The 18,634-nt window shown below is 31.8% G+C and overlaps 1 protein-coding gene and 1 pseudogene across 1 annotated transcript; both read left to right on the top strand.

Annotated features, from left to right (window-relative positions):
- The first annotated feature begins 273 nt into the window (after positions 1–273).
- LOC131649836 (F-box protein At3g07870-like) lies at positions 274–3,786 on the top strand (annotated as a pseudogene).
- A 5,595-nt stretch (positions 3,787–9,381) lies between these two features.
- Positions 9,382–11,140, top strand: LOC131649835 (uncharacterized). Its single transcript, XM_058919589.1, has 7 exons — positions 9,382–9,519; positions 9,769–10,036; positions 10,140–10,230; positions 10,328–10,458; positions 10,552–10,652; positions 10,734–10,880; positions 10,967–11,140. Exons 1-7 carry the CDS (start codon positions 9,382–9,384, stop codon positions 11,138–11,140), a joined length of 1,050 nt encoding a protein of 349 aa, XP_058775572.1.
- The last annotated feature ends 7,494 nt before the right edge of the window (positions 11,141–18,634 follow it).

Here is an 18,634-nt window from a genome sequence, read left to right as displayed (position 1 = left end):
CTACAAGATATTTCACCTTTTCAGTCTTTGCGTTGGCCTTTAAACCCAACATCGTCTTGAGTGTTATTTGACCTTTCACTACTTTCTCGCTAGAAAGACTAGCTAAAAATCCTTGTAATGTATCGATGTCATCTGGGTCAAATCAGAGTCTCTTAAAGGCGCTCATGAACAAGACATGTGTTGAGCTTCCAAGGTCAACCAACACCTATTTTATGTCCTAATTATCATATTTTAGCATGATGACCATGAGGTCATTATTACGAGGGGGTGTCAATGGCGTTTTTGCTAAAGAAGGTGATTTTGGACTTTGTCTCCATCTCTAAGCTTATTTCAAAATTGGAAGATATAAAGCTCGCTGTCAAAATCTGCTTAGCATACTTCCAGTGGAAAAATGGATTCTCCACCATCAACAAAGCCTCATACAATGGAGTTGGTGGCAATATCTCAGCTTCATTTTGTCATTCTCATGGAGAAGGTGGCAAAAGTGAGCGATGAACGACAATATGTGTGGCATATGTTAGTTTCACCGAGCCCTATTGTGGCTCTCAATTGTACTTGTTAAAATTACAATGAGGGACAACCTTTGATTGTGCAGGGTTGTCTAAGGGTTTTAGGATTGATGTTGGTGTTAGAGAAAGCTTACACATAGATGGTGAAAAACTATGTATCTATGTGGTTGCTGAGTGAATTGAATCCCCTTTCAACTTCCTTAGCTAAGATATTTATAGATATCTATATTGAGTTCTAGGAACCGGAGAATAGTTGTTCTCCCCTCTCTTAGAAGCGTGAGACCGTTATTGCCTATATTTTTGTGGAGAACGCAACTACTCTTTGACAAAACTTCTAAACCGTTAATGTCTTAGGACATGTGAATCCTTACGTTTTGTGAGTGAACAATAGGTGAACTTAACCAAGTTCAAAATAGGATGAGTTATCCGACCAAAACGTGAATGCTACAACTAGTAAACGTTTGATATGATCGCTGGTTGACTACAACATTTGCTTTAGGCGGCAAGAGAGGCTAGCCATATGCTCACTCTGAATTGGCTTGTCCTCCTCCTTTGGTTTACCTTCAAAGGAACAAAATGGGATTATCCTAATACACATTACTTTTTATGTGGTTTTTTTTCTTCATAAAAAGATATAAATTAATATGTACAAACACTTGTTGGATAAAACTAAGTGTCAAATAGAGAATGAATGAATTAATATTATAGAATATATGTAGAGTGAAATATTAGAATTAGAATTGCATATAATTAATTATAAAAACCTACAAGATTAACATAAATATATTATTACTATTAAACTAAAAAAGTTATATTATTTCATCTAAAAAAAAGTATATGGCATCTTGTATATAAAGGGTTGAGAACGAAAGTTTTAATCGCAATTCTATTAAAATAAAAATATAGAATAAAGATAAAAATCAAAACCAAAAGTAAAAAATACAAAAATATACAAAATATTGAATTATGAAGATAATATCCTGAAAATTGGCCCAAAATTTCTATAAAGTAACCGTAATAAACCTATTTATAAATAAAGTAGTCAAACAATTCACAATCTTGTATATCAGCGTACACGAGTTAGGGCTTGCCGTCATGATGCATACAGCATACAGTGGATCCTTGCAGCCATTCATCCTTTTGGTTGTTAGAAATCATCCACTCACTCAGTATGCTATTCAATTCCTATATTTCCTTTGTATTTCAATCCATGTTTTTTATTTTTCTGATTTTAGGATATTGTTATGGCTATATATTATTGTATCTGGATGAAACAATATACTTTGACAGTAGATCTTCTCTACTATTATTGTTGTGTTATTTTTCTGGTTGTTTTCTTTCTTTTTTGTATATCAGGATTGCCATGGAAAGAGGAAGTGACTCAATTGACTCTGACATGACTAGGCGCGGATTCAATTTCTCGGATTTACCAGACTCAATTATCAGTCGCATTCTCGCTCAACTCCCCATCAAAGATATTTTTAGTTGTAAAGGTGTTTGTAAAACATGGAAATCACTTATTTTAGAACCATATTTCGCAGCATTATACGAAGAAGTGATTTTAAATTGCGGTTGCAATCGCGGATCCGGAAGCGGTTGCGGACACTACATAGAATAATACAATTCACCTATTTTATTTTTTTTTAAAGTTAATTCTTATCTGTCGATTTTATAGAAAATTGATAAAAAAAATGTAGTTCGGATTTGGTTTTGAATTCTCAACTCTTGCAAATCATATTATCCCTTGGTTTTGGGAAAACCAACATAGTTGATTAATATTTTAATTTATTAAACTCAATGCAGTTTTTATCTCGATTATGTTTCATTTTTCCATACTATTTTTACTTGTAAATGTGTTTGAGAACATGGAATTCACTTATTTTAGACCCATATTTCACAGCATTATACACCAAATCTACGTCACTTGGTTTCGTGGTTCGGACTAGTCATTCATCATTAGTGTCAAATAACTTGCACCTTTTTGAGCACCAACCTTAAAATCAAGAGTTTCATGCTTTCATCAAAATTTTGATCCTAAATTCAAGCTTCCTCTCCGGACTCCAAATAGGACTCGCCATTTCCCTCATCACAATCTAATAGATAATAAATTTGATGTGGTGAATTCCTGCAATGGCTTGCTTTGCTTATGTCAGTCAAATTGCTCTCTTTCCTTGCCAAGTAGGTTAACTAGTGTAAACCATTTAGTTTTTTGCAACCCAATTACAGGTGAGTTCTTAAGACTTCCAGAAGCTACTGGACTTATGAATACTACTCGGATACCAATATGCGTCAGTCTTGGCTTTCATCTAAGGTTTTAAATTGCGGACTGCATCACGAAATGCGGCTGCATCACGTAATGAGGCCGCAATATTGCGGCTGTAGTAGTGTCCGCATAAGACCGCAATTACAATGTGATTGCAAGTCACATAAAAACCATATGATAACGCTGCGATGGCCGCATCAGTCCGTATCGACAGCATCAGCATGCAATAGTTTGTACATTGTTTGAAAAAATTACTTGTTTTATCTTGCTTCTTATTTATATCATAAATTTAAGGTATGTTTTAAAAAGATGAAAGATTCGAAGTGATGGCGAATTGTTATCGAGATATATGAAGAATTTAGAGGGAAAATTGAATAGATTGTGAAACATAAAATAAATAATAAAGTATATTATTTTTGTTGATAAAAGAAATTCACGCCGCAACAACCTCAATCGCATCGCAACAGCCGCAACTATAGTAGCCGCAGACGTAACCGTAATTTAAAACCAATGCTTCCATCCTAAAACTATTGAATATAAGGTGATAAGAACATGGAATTGTGGAGAAATTGTAAACCGAATACTATGGTTGTTGAAATGCACACACTAGGAACAACAACATGGAGGAATATTGAAGTTGGTCCTATGTTTTCATTTTCAATGCTTGAATCTCCCGCATCCATGAATGAGGCACTTCATTGGATTAATTTTGAAGACAAAATGCAGTCAATATGTGTTTAAACTTTAAACTTAGAAAGTGAGAGATTTAAATCCTTCCTTTGTCCTTCTTCTACTACTGACGTAGAAGTAAGTATCACCATGGTAGAATTAAAGGGATTTCTTTACATATGTGAAAAAATATCACCCAAATTACCCAATACTTGCTCAGTATGATGGCTTATGAAAAAATATGGTATTGGTGAATCATGAACCAAAGTTTTCTACACAGATAGTTTCAGAAGTCCCATAGTTGTAATCACTTTATTCGTTATGAACCTGATAAACGTAGATTAATTCACATATTTATATATAGATGGGGCTGAATCCCTCTGGTATGAATCAATCCTTCATATTCCAAGTTCATATCATTGAAGGATGTTTCTAAAGGAAACAAGGTTGAGGTGCAGAATGTCCATTTCATAGTAAGAATCAATGGCGGATCTTAAGAGGAGCCCAAGGGTGCAGTGGTACCCTTCATTTTTTTCATTTTTTTTAATATACTAGGATGGACATTGGTAGTTTGTATGGGTAGAGAGTGTAGAATAATTTTGGAGAGGAAATTGAATATGTTTTGAAAAATGAATTGGATCCTTGTTTTAGTTTAATTTATTTAATGTGGTGGGACCGACAAACTTATATATGACAAATAAAAAAGTTAACATGTTCATTATTATGATTAGTTATATTGAGTGTGGATGTTAAAGCATAAGAAGAAATTAGTGTGAGAGAGAACAATATTTTCTTATTAAAAATAATTTAAATGAAAAGTTAGATAAATTAATCTAGTTATTAAAATTAAATAATGAATTAGGGGTAAAAAAAATTAATTTAAATTTTGATACGAATTTTCTATATTTAAAGTACATTCTCATATTTTAGAAAACAATTACTATTTTTCTTTTTTTTTTGTCTTTTAATATATTAAATGATAAGTTTAATATTCTTTTTAATCCTAAAAGTTAACTTCATAGTTTATTTTAATTTTTAAATTTAAATAATATCTATATTTATCATTTAACTTTTTAAAATATATTATGTTAATTTTTTCCGTCTAATTGACAATCAAAACCCTAAAATTAACCGTACAAGACCAAAAGGTATTAAATCTAAATAATATATCAATTGTTTATATTTCTCATATATTTATTACTTATTTTCACCTTCATTTTTTTCCTTCTTACTCTTTATTTGTAACCATACCAAGTCTAATATAATTAACAACAGTAATGGTGTTAGGCTCTTGGATTTGATCTTTGAGATTAAGCATAATAAAATTAATGAAATTTATTAATTTAAATTTTGTTTAATTATGATCAATTATTTATTATTTTTATTAGTATTGGTTAAAAGAAATAAAATTTTAGATTTTAATTTTATTAATAGTTGTCATTTTTTAAAGATGAAACATAAAAATCATAATTATAAATTATAAATAACTTTTATAAATTTGAATTATAATATTTTTTATTTAGTATTTATGACAGCACCCCTTAATATTTGGGATAATATATTCATCCCCTGCCATTAGGGCGAGATTCGGTTTTGCCCCCTATTAGTTTTGACTGGACATGGATACTTGACTGACTGAGCATATAAATCTCTTGTTTGGCTGGCTGGACTTGAACGCATATTTAGCATCTCAACCAGTGTTTTAAAAATCAGACCGGACCGGTTGAACCGGAAACCGGACAGATAACCGGTTTGGTTCGATTGCTGGATCGGATATGTCATTGAACCGGTGTGAACCGGTCAAAACCGGCGATTTTCAAGAGCCGGTGGTTTAAATACATTTTTAATTTTTTTTTTAAATTTAAAAAACTTAAAACAACATCATTTTAATTATTTTAATGAAAATTAAAAGAAAAAATAAAAGAAAAAAATAGAAAATAAAAATAAAAATAAAGATGTTTCGGATGCGGTTGATTTTGTTGCATATGATTTTGATATTGAAGAAGGAGATACCAATATTGAAATAATTTTTTCTTCTTTGAAATTAAATTTAGTAGACAATGAAGTTATTTATTATAATTTATTCAATTAGATTATGTTACGATTAAATGTGTTTGCAAATATATACTTTGTAATTTTGTACTATTTTATTATGTGCGATATCTATGTTTAAAATTTGAATTTAAATTATGAACTTTTGAATTTATTTAAGATATGATATTTTTTAAAAATTTAAGTGCCAGTTATATATTGTAGAGACTACTGAATCATCATGTTCGACATGTTTTATACCTATATAGTTTTGTTATAACGACCGGTCTATTTAACCGAGATATCTGATTTAATCTGATATCCAGTACCTTCACCGGTTTAATGTCTGATCCGATTTTTAAAACACTGATCTCAACACCCAACCACTAAACCAACTCATTTTATTTGTTTAAATCTTGCTCATGAAATCATATATTATATTGTTTTATATATTAACTCAATATATTTGTTTTATATTATATTGTTTTATATATTAACTCAGTATATTTGTTTTATATGTTAACATATATGTTAAATGTTTTTTTTGTTTATATGTAATTAACGTTTTTTATATAACGTTTTTTTTATAATGTTTTTTTATAACATTTTTTTATATGTTAACATATGGTAAAACGTTATTTTTTTATAATTTTTTTTATAACGTTTTTTTATAATGTTAATATATACACTATAATAAAACATTAATATAATAATAAATAATGTTAGTTTATAAAAAAAAATTAATTTATAAAATAATGTTAGTTTATAAAAAATGTTAGTTTATGAAAAAATTTAACAAAGTATATATATTAAAAAACAAAGTATATAATAAACAAAACGCTAACGTTAAATGTAATAATTAATGTATATTATATAAACAAACAAAATTATAAACTAACAAAAAAAGCAAAGTATATATATTAACGTTTTACTACATTTTTTTAATATGTGCAGTTTTTAAGTTTAGTATATGTATAGTTTTTTAGTTTAGTATATATAATTATATTAAATTATATATATTAAATAATAATAATAAAATATATATATAATACTAATGTTTTTAAAAGTATATATATATATATATATATATATATATATATATATATATATATATATATATATATGTACAGTTTTTTTAAATAAATAAATAATAATATGTACAGTTTTTTATAAAACATAATATTAACTATATTAACTACGTTAATATTTACGTTTTAACTACTTTTTAATATTATAACTATTTTATTTAATATGTGTTAATTGTTAGTTTATAATATATTAAAAATTTATAATATTAAAAGTATATATGTTAGAATGTTAATGTACAGTATATTAAATAAAATTAATATCATAAAAAAATATAAGAAAACATTAATATACATTGTTATAAATAACTTTAATGTATATTAAATAAAATTAATGTACAGTATTATAAAAAAAATATTATAATAAAATTAATATTACAAAAAAATGTTAATTATAAAATTATTGTAAATTACTATAATTAACAAAAAAATGTTAATTATAAAATTATTGAGCAATATTAATTTATAAATTCCTAACAAATATTAACGTTTATATTTTTTATATAAATATTAACGTTTTAAATTTATAAATTTTTAAAAAAAAACTTAGCAATATTAATTTTAAAATTCCTATTCACATATATATATATATATATATATATATATATATATATATATATATATATATATATATATATATATATATATATATATATATATTATTAACAGGAAATATATACTAAAAATATATAATGTACATTAACTATAATATATATCTTAATATAATACTAAATATATAATATATATTTTTCATTTTCATATAAAAACATAATTGACAAAGTGGCCTAGTGGTTAGCCCAAAATGCATGGATTACCCTAACATTTAAAAATTCTCTCAATTTTTACGACGAACTTAAGGACTCTTATAGTATAAATTACTGTAATTTAATTTGATTAAACCTTAATATTTAATAAACTTAATATTTAATTACTATAATTTAATTTGATTAAAATTTATTATTTAAAAAACTTTATTACTATAGCTTAATATTTATTAAACTTAATATTTAATTATTGTAATTTAATTTGATTAAAATTTAATATTTAATAAACTTTATTACTATAGCTTAATATTTATTAAACTAAATATTTAATAAACTTAATATTTAATTACTGTAATTTAATTTGATTAAACTTTATTATTTAGTAAACTTTATTACTGTAGCTTAATATTTATTAAACTAAATATTGAATAAACTAAATATTGAATAAACTTAATATTTAATTACTGTAATTTAATTTGATTATACTTTATTATTAAGTAAACTTTATTACTGTAGCTTAATATTTATTAAACTAAATATTGAATAAACTTAATATTTAATTACTGTAATTTAATTTGATTAAAATTTATTATTTAATAAACTTTATTACTGTAACTTAATATTTATTAAACTAAATATTTAATAAACTTAATATTTCATTACTGTAATTTAATTTTATTAAAATTTATTATTTAATAAACTTAAAAATTAAAATTATTTAAATTTAAATTTAATAAACCTAAATACTTAAAAACTTATTAAATGTACAATAACTTAAATTTAATAAAAATAATATATAATAACTCAAATATAGTTATATTTGATTATGTAAATAAAAATAATAATATATTAGAGTTTATAATATTAATATTTCAATATTAATTTTATTAACTATATACTATAAAAATGATTAATACCTTAATTATAGTTAAATAATTTAATTAATAATATATTAATATGTTAATTATTAACTGTTAATATTAATACGTTAATTTCAAATTAACTATAAATATTAATACGTTAATTATAGATAAATAATTTTTATATTATATATTAATACGTTAATTATTAAATATAAATATTAATAATTTCAAATCAGTTAATAATATTAATACTGAAATATTGTTAACTATAATTTACAACATACTATAAAAATATTAATATTATTACCTAATTTAAAATTATTAACTATATACTATACTATAACAATAATTAAATGTATTTATGTATTAAAGAGAAATATCTAGTGTAGTGGAAAAGATGCTAAAGGTTTATAGTGAAAGGAGTGGGTTCAATTCCTGCCTCCCACAAAATTTTGAAATCATAGTATATTTTTTCATGTTAACTAACAATTAATTTAAAATGTTATGCCTACGTGGCATTAAAATTAACAAATAAATAAAATAATAAGTCACAAGGTCATCCACATCATTAGAATGAAAAATAAAAAAATATCAGTTTTTTTGCTGACTGGATGTGATGAAGGTAAAAAATGAGAGAATCTTCAAATGTTAGGGTAATCCATGCAACTTTTTTTTTACAGGGGGTTTTTCAAAACTCGCCTATATGGCAGGGGGCGAAAAAGCTATTTACCCTATAATAAATATCTATAAAATAAGAAAATACAAGTACCTGGCAAAGACCAACATGCCCTTTGCTAAAAAAATGCCACCTATGAAATTCAGGGTTAAAATGAGTCCAAATATTACTTTTTGGGACTAAATTCTGACTTTGGTTATCATCAAACTATTAGTTTCTGTTGCAGCTCTCTCTATTGGTCCACTAATGTACTATTTGTCCTATTATTTGTGATGTAACCGAAATGGTTGAGGAAAGTTGCTCCTCTAAACACAAACTGTACCCTTTTTCAGATTTTCCTTACTCCCAATGTTGCTTTCTAATCACAATCCTAGATGCAATCTTGGAGATTTTCTCCCTCTTCCTCTTCTGTCACTCACCTTTCTCTCAACTTCTACGTTTCAAACCCTAAAAACCAATGGAAAACTTCTTGTGCGAACCGAACTGTAGCCATTGTTTGAACCCTACCTTGAGCCAATAAAATGGCACGACCGTTGGAAAAGATCTCTGATATTAACGATGAAAAGGAACTTTGGAAAGTTGTTGTTAAAATACATCACAAATGGAGTGTCATCTCTAACAACAAAGAACATTTCGAGATGGTTGTTTATGATTCTGAGGTTAGTTTCAACATTTTTGCGAAAAGCCATTGTTTTTTTTGTTGTTTCATATAAACTGTTCGTGAGTTGCTATATTTTGGATTCCTCATTTCTTTTGTGTAAAGCGTGTGCCTTTGTTCTAATAGGTTTATATTTGGTTGCATGGAGGTGTTAAAAAGTGTATTATTTGTGTTTGTAATCGCTTGCTGTGGGCAGCATTCTTATGATTTATTTGATATTGACAGATTTTGTTTCTTTTGTTTTTTTTAGGGAAGTGATATTCATGTTATCGTACCTCCCGTTTATAGGCAGAATTTTGATTCGCTGTTTGTTGTTAATGATACTTACACTATTGCAAACTTCCAAGTTCAGCTGAATGATCTGCTGTTCAAACCTTCTGCTCACAAGTACCTCCTTAAATTTACTGGTGGGACAAAAGTTGGGGATAGAAATGTACATCAGATTCAGGAAAAGGCTTGCAGGCTCACTCCTTTCCTTGATATTTTAACTGGGAAATGGAATAAAGATCAACTTTTAGGTTAAACTCTATTTACGTTTTCATACAATCTGATATTCTATATAGAACTCTGCATCTCATATTTGGTTTAACCTGATGCACGTTTTCCCAATGACCTGTACAGATGTTATCGGAGTGGTTGATGAAATTGGGTACACACAGGTCCAGGTGGGAAGTAAAAAGCAACAGGTCAACTTTGTCATTCGCGACTTGAGGTTTAAAGTTTGTTTGTTACCTTTCATACATGTTAATGGTATCCCTTTATATCTTATATGTTTACTGATATCGTAGTTTAAATGTTCTTTTCTGTAGCAACAACACTATAACGGTTACGTTATGGGAGGCGTACGCGGTGCAGTTTATCAACTATGTTGAACAGCAGGTCGATACTGCAATTCCTGTTGTGATTATGATTCAATATGCCAAAGTCAAAGAAGCTTTTGGTATAAATTACTCCCATACTGGTTCATACGGTTCATAACGTGTGTTTTAGGTTTTGAAGTACATATTCTTATTAACTTATTTTGTCTTTTCAGGCAAATATCCTCTATCTGTTACCAATACTTACAATGTCACCAAAGTGTCTATTAATGAAGACATGGAAAAAATCAAAAATTTGCTAAAATGTCCTGACTTGGTTTACTACAATATCCTGCACTTTGTATCATCCTTCTTAATTAACTCTGACAATTTTATTTTCGTCTTTAGGCTTACACAGGATACTATAGTGGCTGTCTCGGGACTTCGCAGCCAGCAGTCTCAGGGAAGGTCGCAAAACTCATACAGTTCTCGCCAATCACCTACCCAAAAATTGTTGTCTAATGCTGTTCTTCTTCCTCTTGAGCAAATCGTTAAACTCAAAGACGTACTAATCTTTCATTTTTTTTTATCATATATAGTCTAACTGTTATTATATTTGATCTTCTGTTTACCGCCGTTTTGTAAACTCAGACCACTTTTTGTGCTACGGTTGCCACAATCACAAAAATCTTTGCCTCAAAATATGGCTGGTACTACCAGGCATGCCATGAATGCCCGAACAAAGTGACTGGTGATAAACCTCCCTACAAGTGTGTCAAGGGACATGACACTGAAACTGCCATTTTCAGGTCTAAACGCCAATAATTTTTCATATCAACTGTTTTTCACACCATTTTTGTCTGTGCAATCTGAACTTACATTTTTAAGGCTACAAACTTAGGTATAAAATAGAGGTGGGTGTTCTTCATGCTGGTACAAAATGCAAGTTTGTTTTGTGGGACAAGGAGAGTGAAGAACTATTGGAAGTCTCGGCTGCTCATAACACCGGCGAGGGTGTTTTTGGTAGAGACAAGTGGCATAAGGCTTGGGACCACCACATATGACTATGTGGCACTTTATCCTCTTTGGCTCTTTTTGGAATGTACATTGTTCCAAGTGCTTTATAAATGCTTTTAAAGTTTGCTCCACTTTCTATGTGGGACTATTTATGAAGCATTTATTGCCATTCTCACTTTTGTCATTTTGGAACATAACTTGAAGAAATTAATGCTCATAATTTCCAACAATCCCCCACTTGTTCTAATAATGACAAAACTAATAATTCTAGAAATTTAATATAAAGAGTGTTAATACAGTTAGGTATCTTTCGATTTAAAACTTAACCTTAGTGAGGACAACACAAAGTTCAATCGGAATATTAGGTAGCAAAGCTTTTAAACCATGAATCCATATGATTAGACCGGTGTCGCCTTACACACACTCTTTAAAGGTTCTTCCTCTGCATAACTCGCTTAGCACTTATTTATGGCCATGTGCTATCCTGTTTCATGAATTTTCCATGAGAGAAACTCCAACTCTCACTTTGAGACGGCACCATCTCGAAATTCACATAGGTGAAGTTCATATTGTGTCCTTTTCCACAAGACACGTACCCCTGGTATTGAACTTCATTAAGAGTTTTTAAAGTAAAACTCAACCCTCGTTTCAAAGTCAACATTATCACGAAATGTTCGACAATTATCCAAATCAACGACTTGTTGTTACCCATTGAAAATCTTGAAGTTAATGTTTTGTTAACATAAGATTTGGTTGCCGCCGTTGTCGGAACTCTTACTCAAGGAGTTTCAACCCCATGCCTCTCGAGGTTGTTTTTACTAAGTCTCTGGCCAGTGGCTTAGTAAACGGATCAGCCAAATTATAGCTTGTTCGTATATACGTGAGTGAAATGATTCCATCCTTAATCAACTTTCTCACGAACGAATGTCTAAGTCCTATATGCCTAGACTTTCCATTATACACTTCGCTGAATGCTCTTGCTAGAGTGGCTTGGCTATCGCAGTGTATCATAACCTTTGGAACATTGTCCTTAGCCAATGGAACTTCTAAAAGAAGATCCCTCAACCATTCTGCTTCTTGACCAGCGGAAGCGAGAGCCACAAACTCTGATTCCATGGTCGAAAGAGTGATGCATGTTTGTTTCTTGCTCCTCCAAGAAATTGCTCCTCCAGCTAGTGTAAATATCCAACCAGTTGTAGATTTATGATCTCCAACATTTGATATCCAACTCGCGTCGGTATATCCTTCTAATATGGCAGGAAACTTACCATAATGAAGGCCAAGATTTTTGGTTTTCAGTAAATAGCCAAAAATTCTCGTGATTGCCTTCCAATGTTCATTACTCGGGTTGCTAGTAAATCTACTCATTTTACTAACTGCAAAAGATATGTCAGGTCTGGTACATTGCATTAAGTACATGAGACATCCGATTGCACTTGCATATTCTAGTTGAGCCACTGCTCTTCCATCATTCTTTTCAAGCTTGATTACATGATCAAATGGAGTGGTTACTTCCTTAAAATTTAGGTGTTTGAACTTATCAAGCATTTTCTCAATATAATTTGTTTGATTAAGTTCATAACCCCCACTATTTCGCTTGACTTTTATTCCTAAAATTGTGTCAACAAGTCCAAGATCTTTCATCTTGAAAGTGGAAGTTAGAAATTTCTTTGTTTCTAAAATTCCATTCATTTTGTTGCTAATTATTAGCATGTCATCAACATAAAGACACAAAAATATTACAGTGTCGTTGTGCACTTTTGTATATAAGCACTTGTCGCAAGAATTAGGAATAAATCCATTTGACAATATTGTAGAGTCAAATTTTTGATGCCATTATTTTGGTGCTTGTTTTAATCCATATAAGGATTTGACTAGTTTGCACACCTTTAGTTCATTTCCAGGAAGTACGTAGCCTTCTGGTTGTTCCATATAGATTTCCTCATCGAGATCTCCGTTTAGGAACGCTGTTTTAACATCCATTTGATGAACTATAAGATCATTCAAAGAGGCTAAGGCAAACAACAATCGAATTGTGGTTGTCCTTGCTACTGGTGCATAGGTGTCAAAATAATCTATACCTTCCTTTTGTCTGAATCCCTTTGCCACCAATCTTGCTTTATAAGTGTTTAAGGTACCATCACTATGATATTTCCTTTTAAACACCCATTTGCATCCAATGGGCCTTGATCCCTTTGATAAGTCAACAAGTTCCCAAGTGTGGTTGGACATAATTGAATCCATTTCATCTTTGATAGCATCCTTCCAAAAAGAGGAGTCCCTGGAAGTTATTGCTTCCTTATAAGTTTTAGGATCATCCCCTACTTGAAGTATGACCGGAATACTTTGAACGAATTTTGTACTATTTCCTTCGACCAGATAAAACGAAATGGATTGAGAATCAATTTCGTCTGGTCCTAAGTTCTTTGTTTTCCGGACTCTTTTGCTTATCCTTGGTTCGGGTTGTGATTCAATGATCTGAGGAGTGCCTTCAGGTTGTATTTCTACAATCCGAGAAGAACCTTCTTCACAAGATTCTTTATTTGTTGCCGACTCCGATTCTTTATCCTTAGTGATAAGATTTTCAAAGAATTCTACATCCCGGGATTCAACAATGATATTAGACTCTAAATTTAAAAGTCTATATGCTTTACTATTTTGTGCATATCCAACGAAAGCACATCTTATCCCTCGAGGACCCAACTTGGTTCTCTTAGGATCCATATTTTTGTAGTAAGCGACACACCCCCACACTTTGAAATAACCAATATTCGGTGCCATGTTTTTCCATACCTCATATGGAGAAATACCAGTTTTCTTTAAAGGAATTCTATTTATTATGTGACAAGCGGATAGTAACGCTTCGCCCCACAAATTGAAAGGTAATTCTGAATGCATTAACATAGCATTCATCATCTCTTGATATGTTCGGTTCTTTCTTTCGGCTATGCCATTTTGTTGCGGTGTTCTAGGCGCCGAACATTCATGTATTATGCCATGTTCTTCACAAAATGCATCAAATTCAGTAGAGAAGTATTCACCGCCCTTGTCACTTCTAAGGACTTTTATACTTCTACTTAATTGATTTTCTACTTCTGCTTTATAAATCTTAAAGGCATTAAAAGCTTCATCTTTATGCTTTAAGAGATATACATATGTGTATCTAGAAGCATCATCAATGAAAGTGATGAAATATCTGTTTCCCCCACGGGTTAACATGCCATTAAATTCGCACAAATCTGAATGTATAAGATCAAGTAGATTTGTCTTTCTTTCAACACTTTTGAAAGGCTTTTTAATCATCTTTGATTTAACGCATAATTCACATTTGTTAAAATCATTGATGTTGCATGATATCATTCCAGATTTAATTAGTCTCTTCATTGAACTAATACCAGTATGTGCTAATCTATTAGGCCATAAAGAAACGGAATCAAGCATGTAAGCAGAATTAGAAATTTCATTAATCATATTGTTGGTAATACATAGTTTGATCATTCCCTCAGTGGAATATCCTTTTCCAACAAATACACCATTACGGGTCAATATAAGTTTGCCCGATTCATAAACAGATTTAATACCAGGTTTTCCCAATAAATCCCCACTAACAAGATTCCTATTCATGTCTGGGACATGAAGCACATTGACAAGAGTAATTTTCTTTCCGGAAGTGAAGTTGAGTTCAACCGATCCAGTTCCAACAACCTTAGATCGTACTTCATTTCCCATTTGTACCTCTTGTCCATCATTTGTCTCAGAATAGGTTTTGAATGCAGCCCTGTCATAGGAGACATGCACCGTGGCACATGTATCGTACCACCATCCTTGTACTTTGCCCTTGATTGCCATAATCTCGCTCACAGTAGCGATTATGTCATCATTTGAATGAACAGCATTGATCTCATTCTTTGATTTGTTGTGCTTGCAATCTCGAGCATAGTGTCCAGGTTTTCCACAAACAAAGCATCCGGTCTTTGGACCTTTTGAACCCCCAGAATTTTTGAACTTGTTGTGTTCCTTTTTTGGTCCTAGATGACGCTTGATGGCATCATTCTTCTTTCTTTCTTTGTTGGTCACAGCATTTTCTTTGGAAAGGCCCGCAGATTCTGATTTTTCCCTTGCCTTCGATTCCTCCTCGATTCGAAGATATTTCTGGATTTTCTCCAAGGAAAAGTCCTCAGAACTGTGCAGCAATTTCTTTCTATAGCCTTTCCACGAAAGTGGCAATTTTGCAATGATTGCACCAACTTGAAAAGTTTCTGGGATGTCTATTTTCACTGCTTTGATTTTGTTCACCAGGACTTGCAATTCGTGCACTTGGGGAAGAATTGGTTTGGCGTCTACAAATTTAAAATCAAAGTACTTAGAAATTAAAAACTTTTTCGTACCTTCTTCTTCGGCCTTGAACTTAAACTCGAGGGCTTTCCATATCTCAACCGCGGAGGGATTGTCCGTATAGAGGTCGTAGAGACGATCAGATAATGTATTTAGGATATGTCCACGACACAGCAAATCGTCCTCCTTACGTTTCTTGCGTTCCTTCTTGACTTCGTCAGAATCATCATCTGTTGGTTCTGGAATAGGCGGTAAGTCAGGATCTAAGACATATTGAATCTTCAGGGAAGTCAGAAGAAATGTCATCTTGTCTTGCCATCTGGTGTAATTTGTTCCATCAAAGCGATCCAATTTGACAAGATCCTGGTTCATAACTTTGATGCTTGAAACTGCAGCGTCGGAAGCCATTGAAGAACTAATACTTTTAAGACTGTTAGAAATATCGGAGAGATCGAATGGATCCAGGCTGAATCGCGAACGGAATCACTTTCCATAAAAGTATTTCAAGCACACTCTCGATTGTCTTAGAGTTGGAACGGCCTGAATACCCAGGATAATTCAGCCTTACTCGAGTCTGCACAAGACCGGTGAAGAAACTCGAATGCAAGGAAGCTGTCTGGAAAATATATCAGAGGATAATGATTTTTTTGTGTGTTGAATCCGAAATAGCAGACTTGTATTTATAGCCCATGCAAATGTCTGTTTCATAAGTTGCAACTCTTCATGAAACAATATTATTTAAAATATATAATTGCAATGGTTCATAAAAAGACAATGCACCACTTCATGAAATATCATGTATTTCGAATTCAAATTCAAAAATCAAACTTTAGGCAATAATTAAAACATATTCGAAGTATGCCGGCCGGCGCCGCCTCATTAACGCCGCGAATAGCCCGATCGCTCCGATGCGACGTGCCTAAGTGCTCAAGTGCCGTCTACAAGCCGCCACTAGCGCCTCTACGCCCACGCCCTCGGACCCGGTCCCGGAGCCGGAGCCGGTGTCGCCGGTGGCGACACCGGCGAGGGTGTTTTTCGTAGAGACAAGTGGCATAAGGCTTGGGACCACCACATATGACTATGTGGCACTTTATCCTCTTTGGATCTTTTTGGAATGTACATTGTTCCAAGTGCTTTATAAATGCTTTTAAAGTTTGCTCCACTTTCTATGTGGGACTATTTATGAAGCATTTATTGCCATTCTCACTTTTGTCATTTTGGAACATAACTTGAAGAAATTAATGCTCATAATTTCCAACAGTGGAGAGAAAAGAGAGTGAAGATGAAAATGGAGTGGAGAGAAAAGAGAGTGAAGATGAAAATGGAAGTGTGGAGTCTGTAAAAAAATGAGCGTCCGTTTCTACAAAGTGGGAAGGGTTGGTGTTTTTATAGTGAGAAGTGTGGCTCATGGCAAGTTATGGTGTGTTGCTGTAGCATATTTTCCCTCCAAGACTGCATGAGAAAGGGCGTGGAGTTTGTAGTAAAGTTTCTTATTGGCCTTTTATGTGCAATATGGTGCCTGGTTATTATAGGAATGGTTGCATGTGATGATGTGTGGGCTGCAAAGGATTGGATGTTGCTCATCAGCATAACACCCATGATTCCTACTTTATGTGTCAATAACTTTAGCTATAGGTTTTCAAATGACTCAATCTTGGTACCAACTTGAAGAGGGCATGGCGTGGAGTGATTTTCATGTTGGAAGGTTTGAGAGAATATGTCTATAGCCCATTCAAAAGTTGCTTGCAACCTGATGGTATGACACTGTACATTACCTGTGCGCGTGACTTAAAACTGGCCCATGTTCTTGCCCAAATGGAAAATTACGAGGGCACCACTTTAGAGCCTTGTATCTCGATCTACACATACCCAATTGTTACCATATGTGGCTTGTTTGAACGAGATCATGGCAAGGAGTAATTTGACACTAAGCATGAATCTTGAGGAGGTTTTTGGACCTTTAAAATTGATGTTTAAAATGGCGCGCCATGTGTTTGACATAATGCCATGCGCATGACCTGGATCCTGGCCTGGCTGGATGCGTAACATGGATTTTGCGAGGGCACAACTTCGGGGACTCATAAATGACTCTTTGCTCACTCAATTGACTTTGTCCTTGGATTATTGGATAGAAGGCATGGAGGAGATTAGAATGGGACCAAGCTTGCATTCATAGCACATTCATGGAGCTCAAGAAACTGTTTCCAATATGGCATACCATGTGTTTGACACAATGCTTACGCGTGCCCAGAATTTCTGCCTGGCAACTTGGCTTGTGTTCCAATGAAAATGTTCAACTTTAGACTTCCATAACGTTTGATCCAAGCATCCTTTGAAAATAATTCCAACTACAAACTTGTAGTATGCCATGAGATGAACATTTTCTATGTTGAGCTTGTCTTGAAATTCTTCCATATGCCACGTGTAAATTGATGCTGAAGTGGACTTCTCATCATGCTTTAAAAAGCTAAAATATTTTCTAAGTGTGAAGACTTTCTTATTCTTTTTTGGAAATTTTGTCAAACTCTCGATTTTATTTATTTCTTTGACCGATTTTCCATCAAAAGTCCTTATTTGACTATTGACCCTGATTTAGACCCAAAAGTCAACATTTCCCGATTTTTCTGATTCTAGACGAATTTCCGGATTAATCCGTTTTCGACCTAATTCTCAATCAGTTTTCAATCCACACAAATCCACTGAATATTTCTTCAAGTCGATCACATTTCACATTCAAAAATCATCTTCTGATTAAATGTTGACCAAAAAGTCAACAGGGTTGACTTTGGTCAAAACCCTAATTTGGAAGCCCTGATGAATCTGAAGCTTGTATCTTTTAATTAGAGCTTTGCCTTGGAGAGGATGAAACCCTGATTTTAGGAGGACTTCAATGGGGATGATGCCATGTAATCAGACTTTAAATCTTCTCTTATTTTTTTATCGGGAATTTCTTCTGTAGAAGCTCTT

This window comes from Vicia villosa, linkage group LG2 (genome assembly GCF_029867415.1).
Source record: "Vicia villosa cultivar HV-30 ecotype Madison, WI linkage group LG2, Vvil1.0, whole genome shotgun sequence".
Lineage (NCBI taxonomy): Eukaryota > Viridiplantae > Streptophyta > Magnoliopsida > Fabales > Fabaceae > Vicia > Vicia villosa.
This window is presented reverse-complemented; position numbering and strand designations above follow the sequence as displayed.

Coding starts and splice junctions, on each gene's coding strand:
- LOC131649835 (XM_058919589.1), top strand. CDS start 9,382: ATGGCACGACCGTTGGAAAAGATCTCTGATATTAACGATGAAAAGGAA. Junction 10,653..10,733: donor TGCTAAAATGTCCTGACTTG/GTTTACTACAAT, acceptor AGGCTTACACAG/GATACTATAGTGGCTGTCTC. Junction 10,881..10,966: donor AAATCGTTAAACTCAAAGAC/GTACTAATCTTT, acceptor TTGTAAACTCAG/ACCACTTTTTGTGCTACGGT.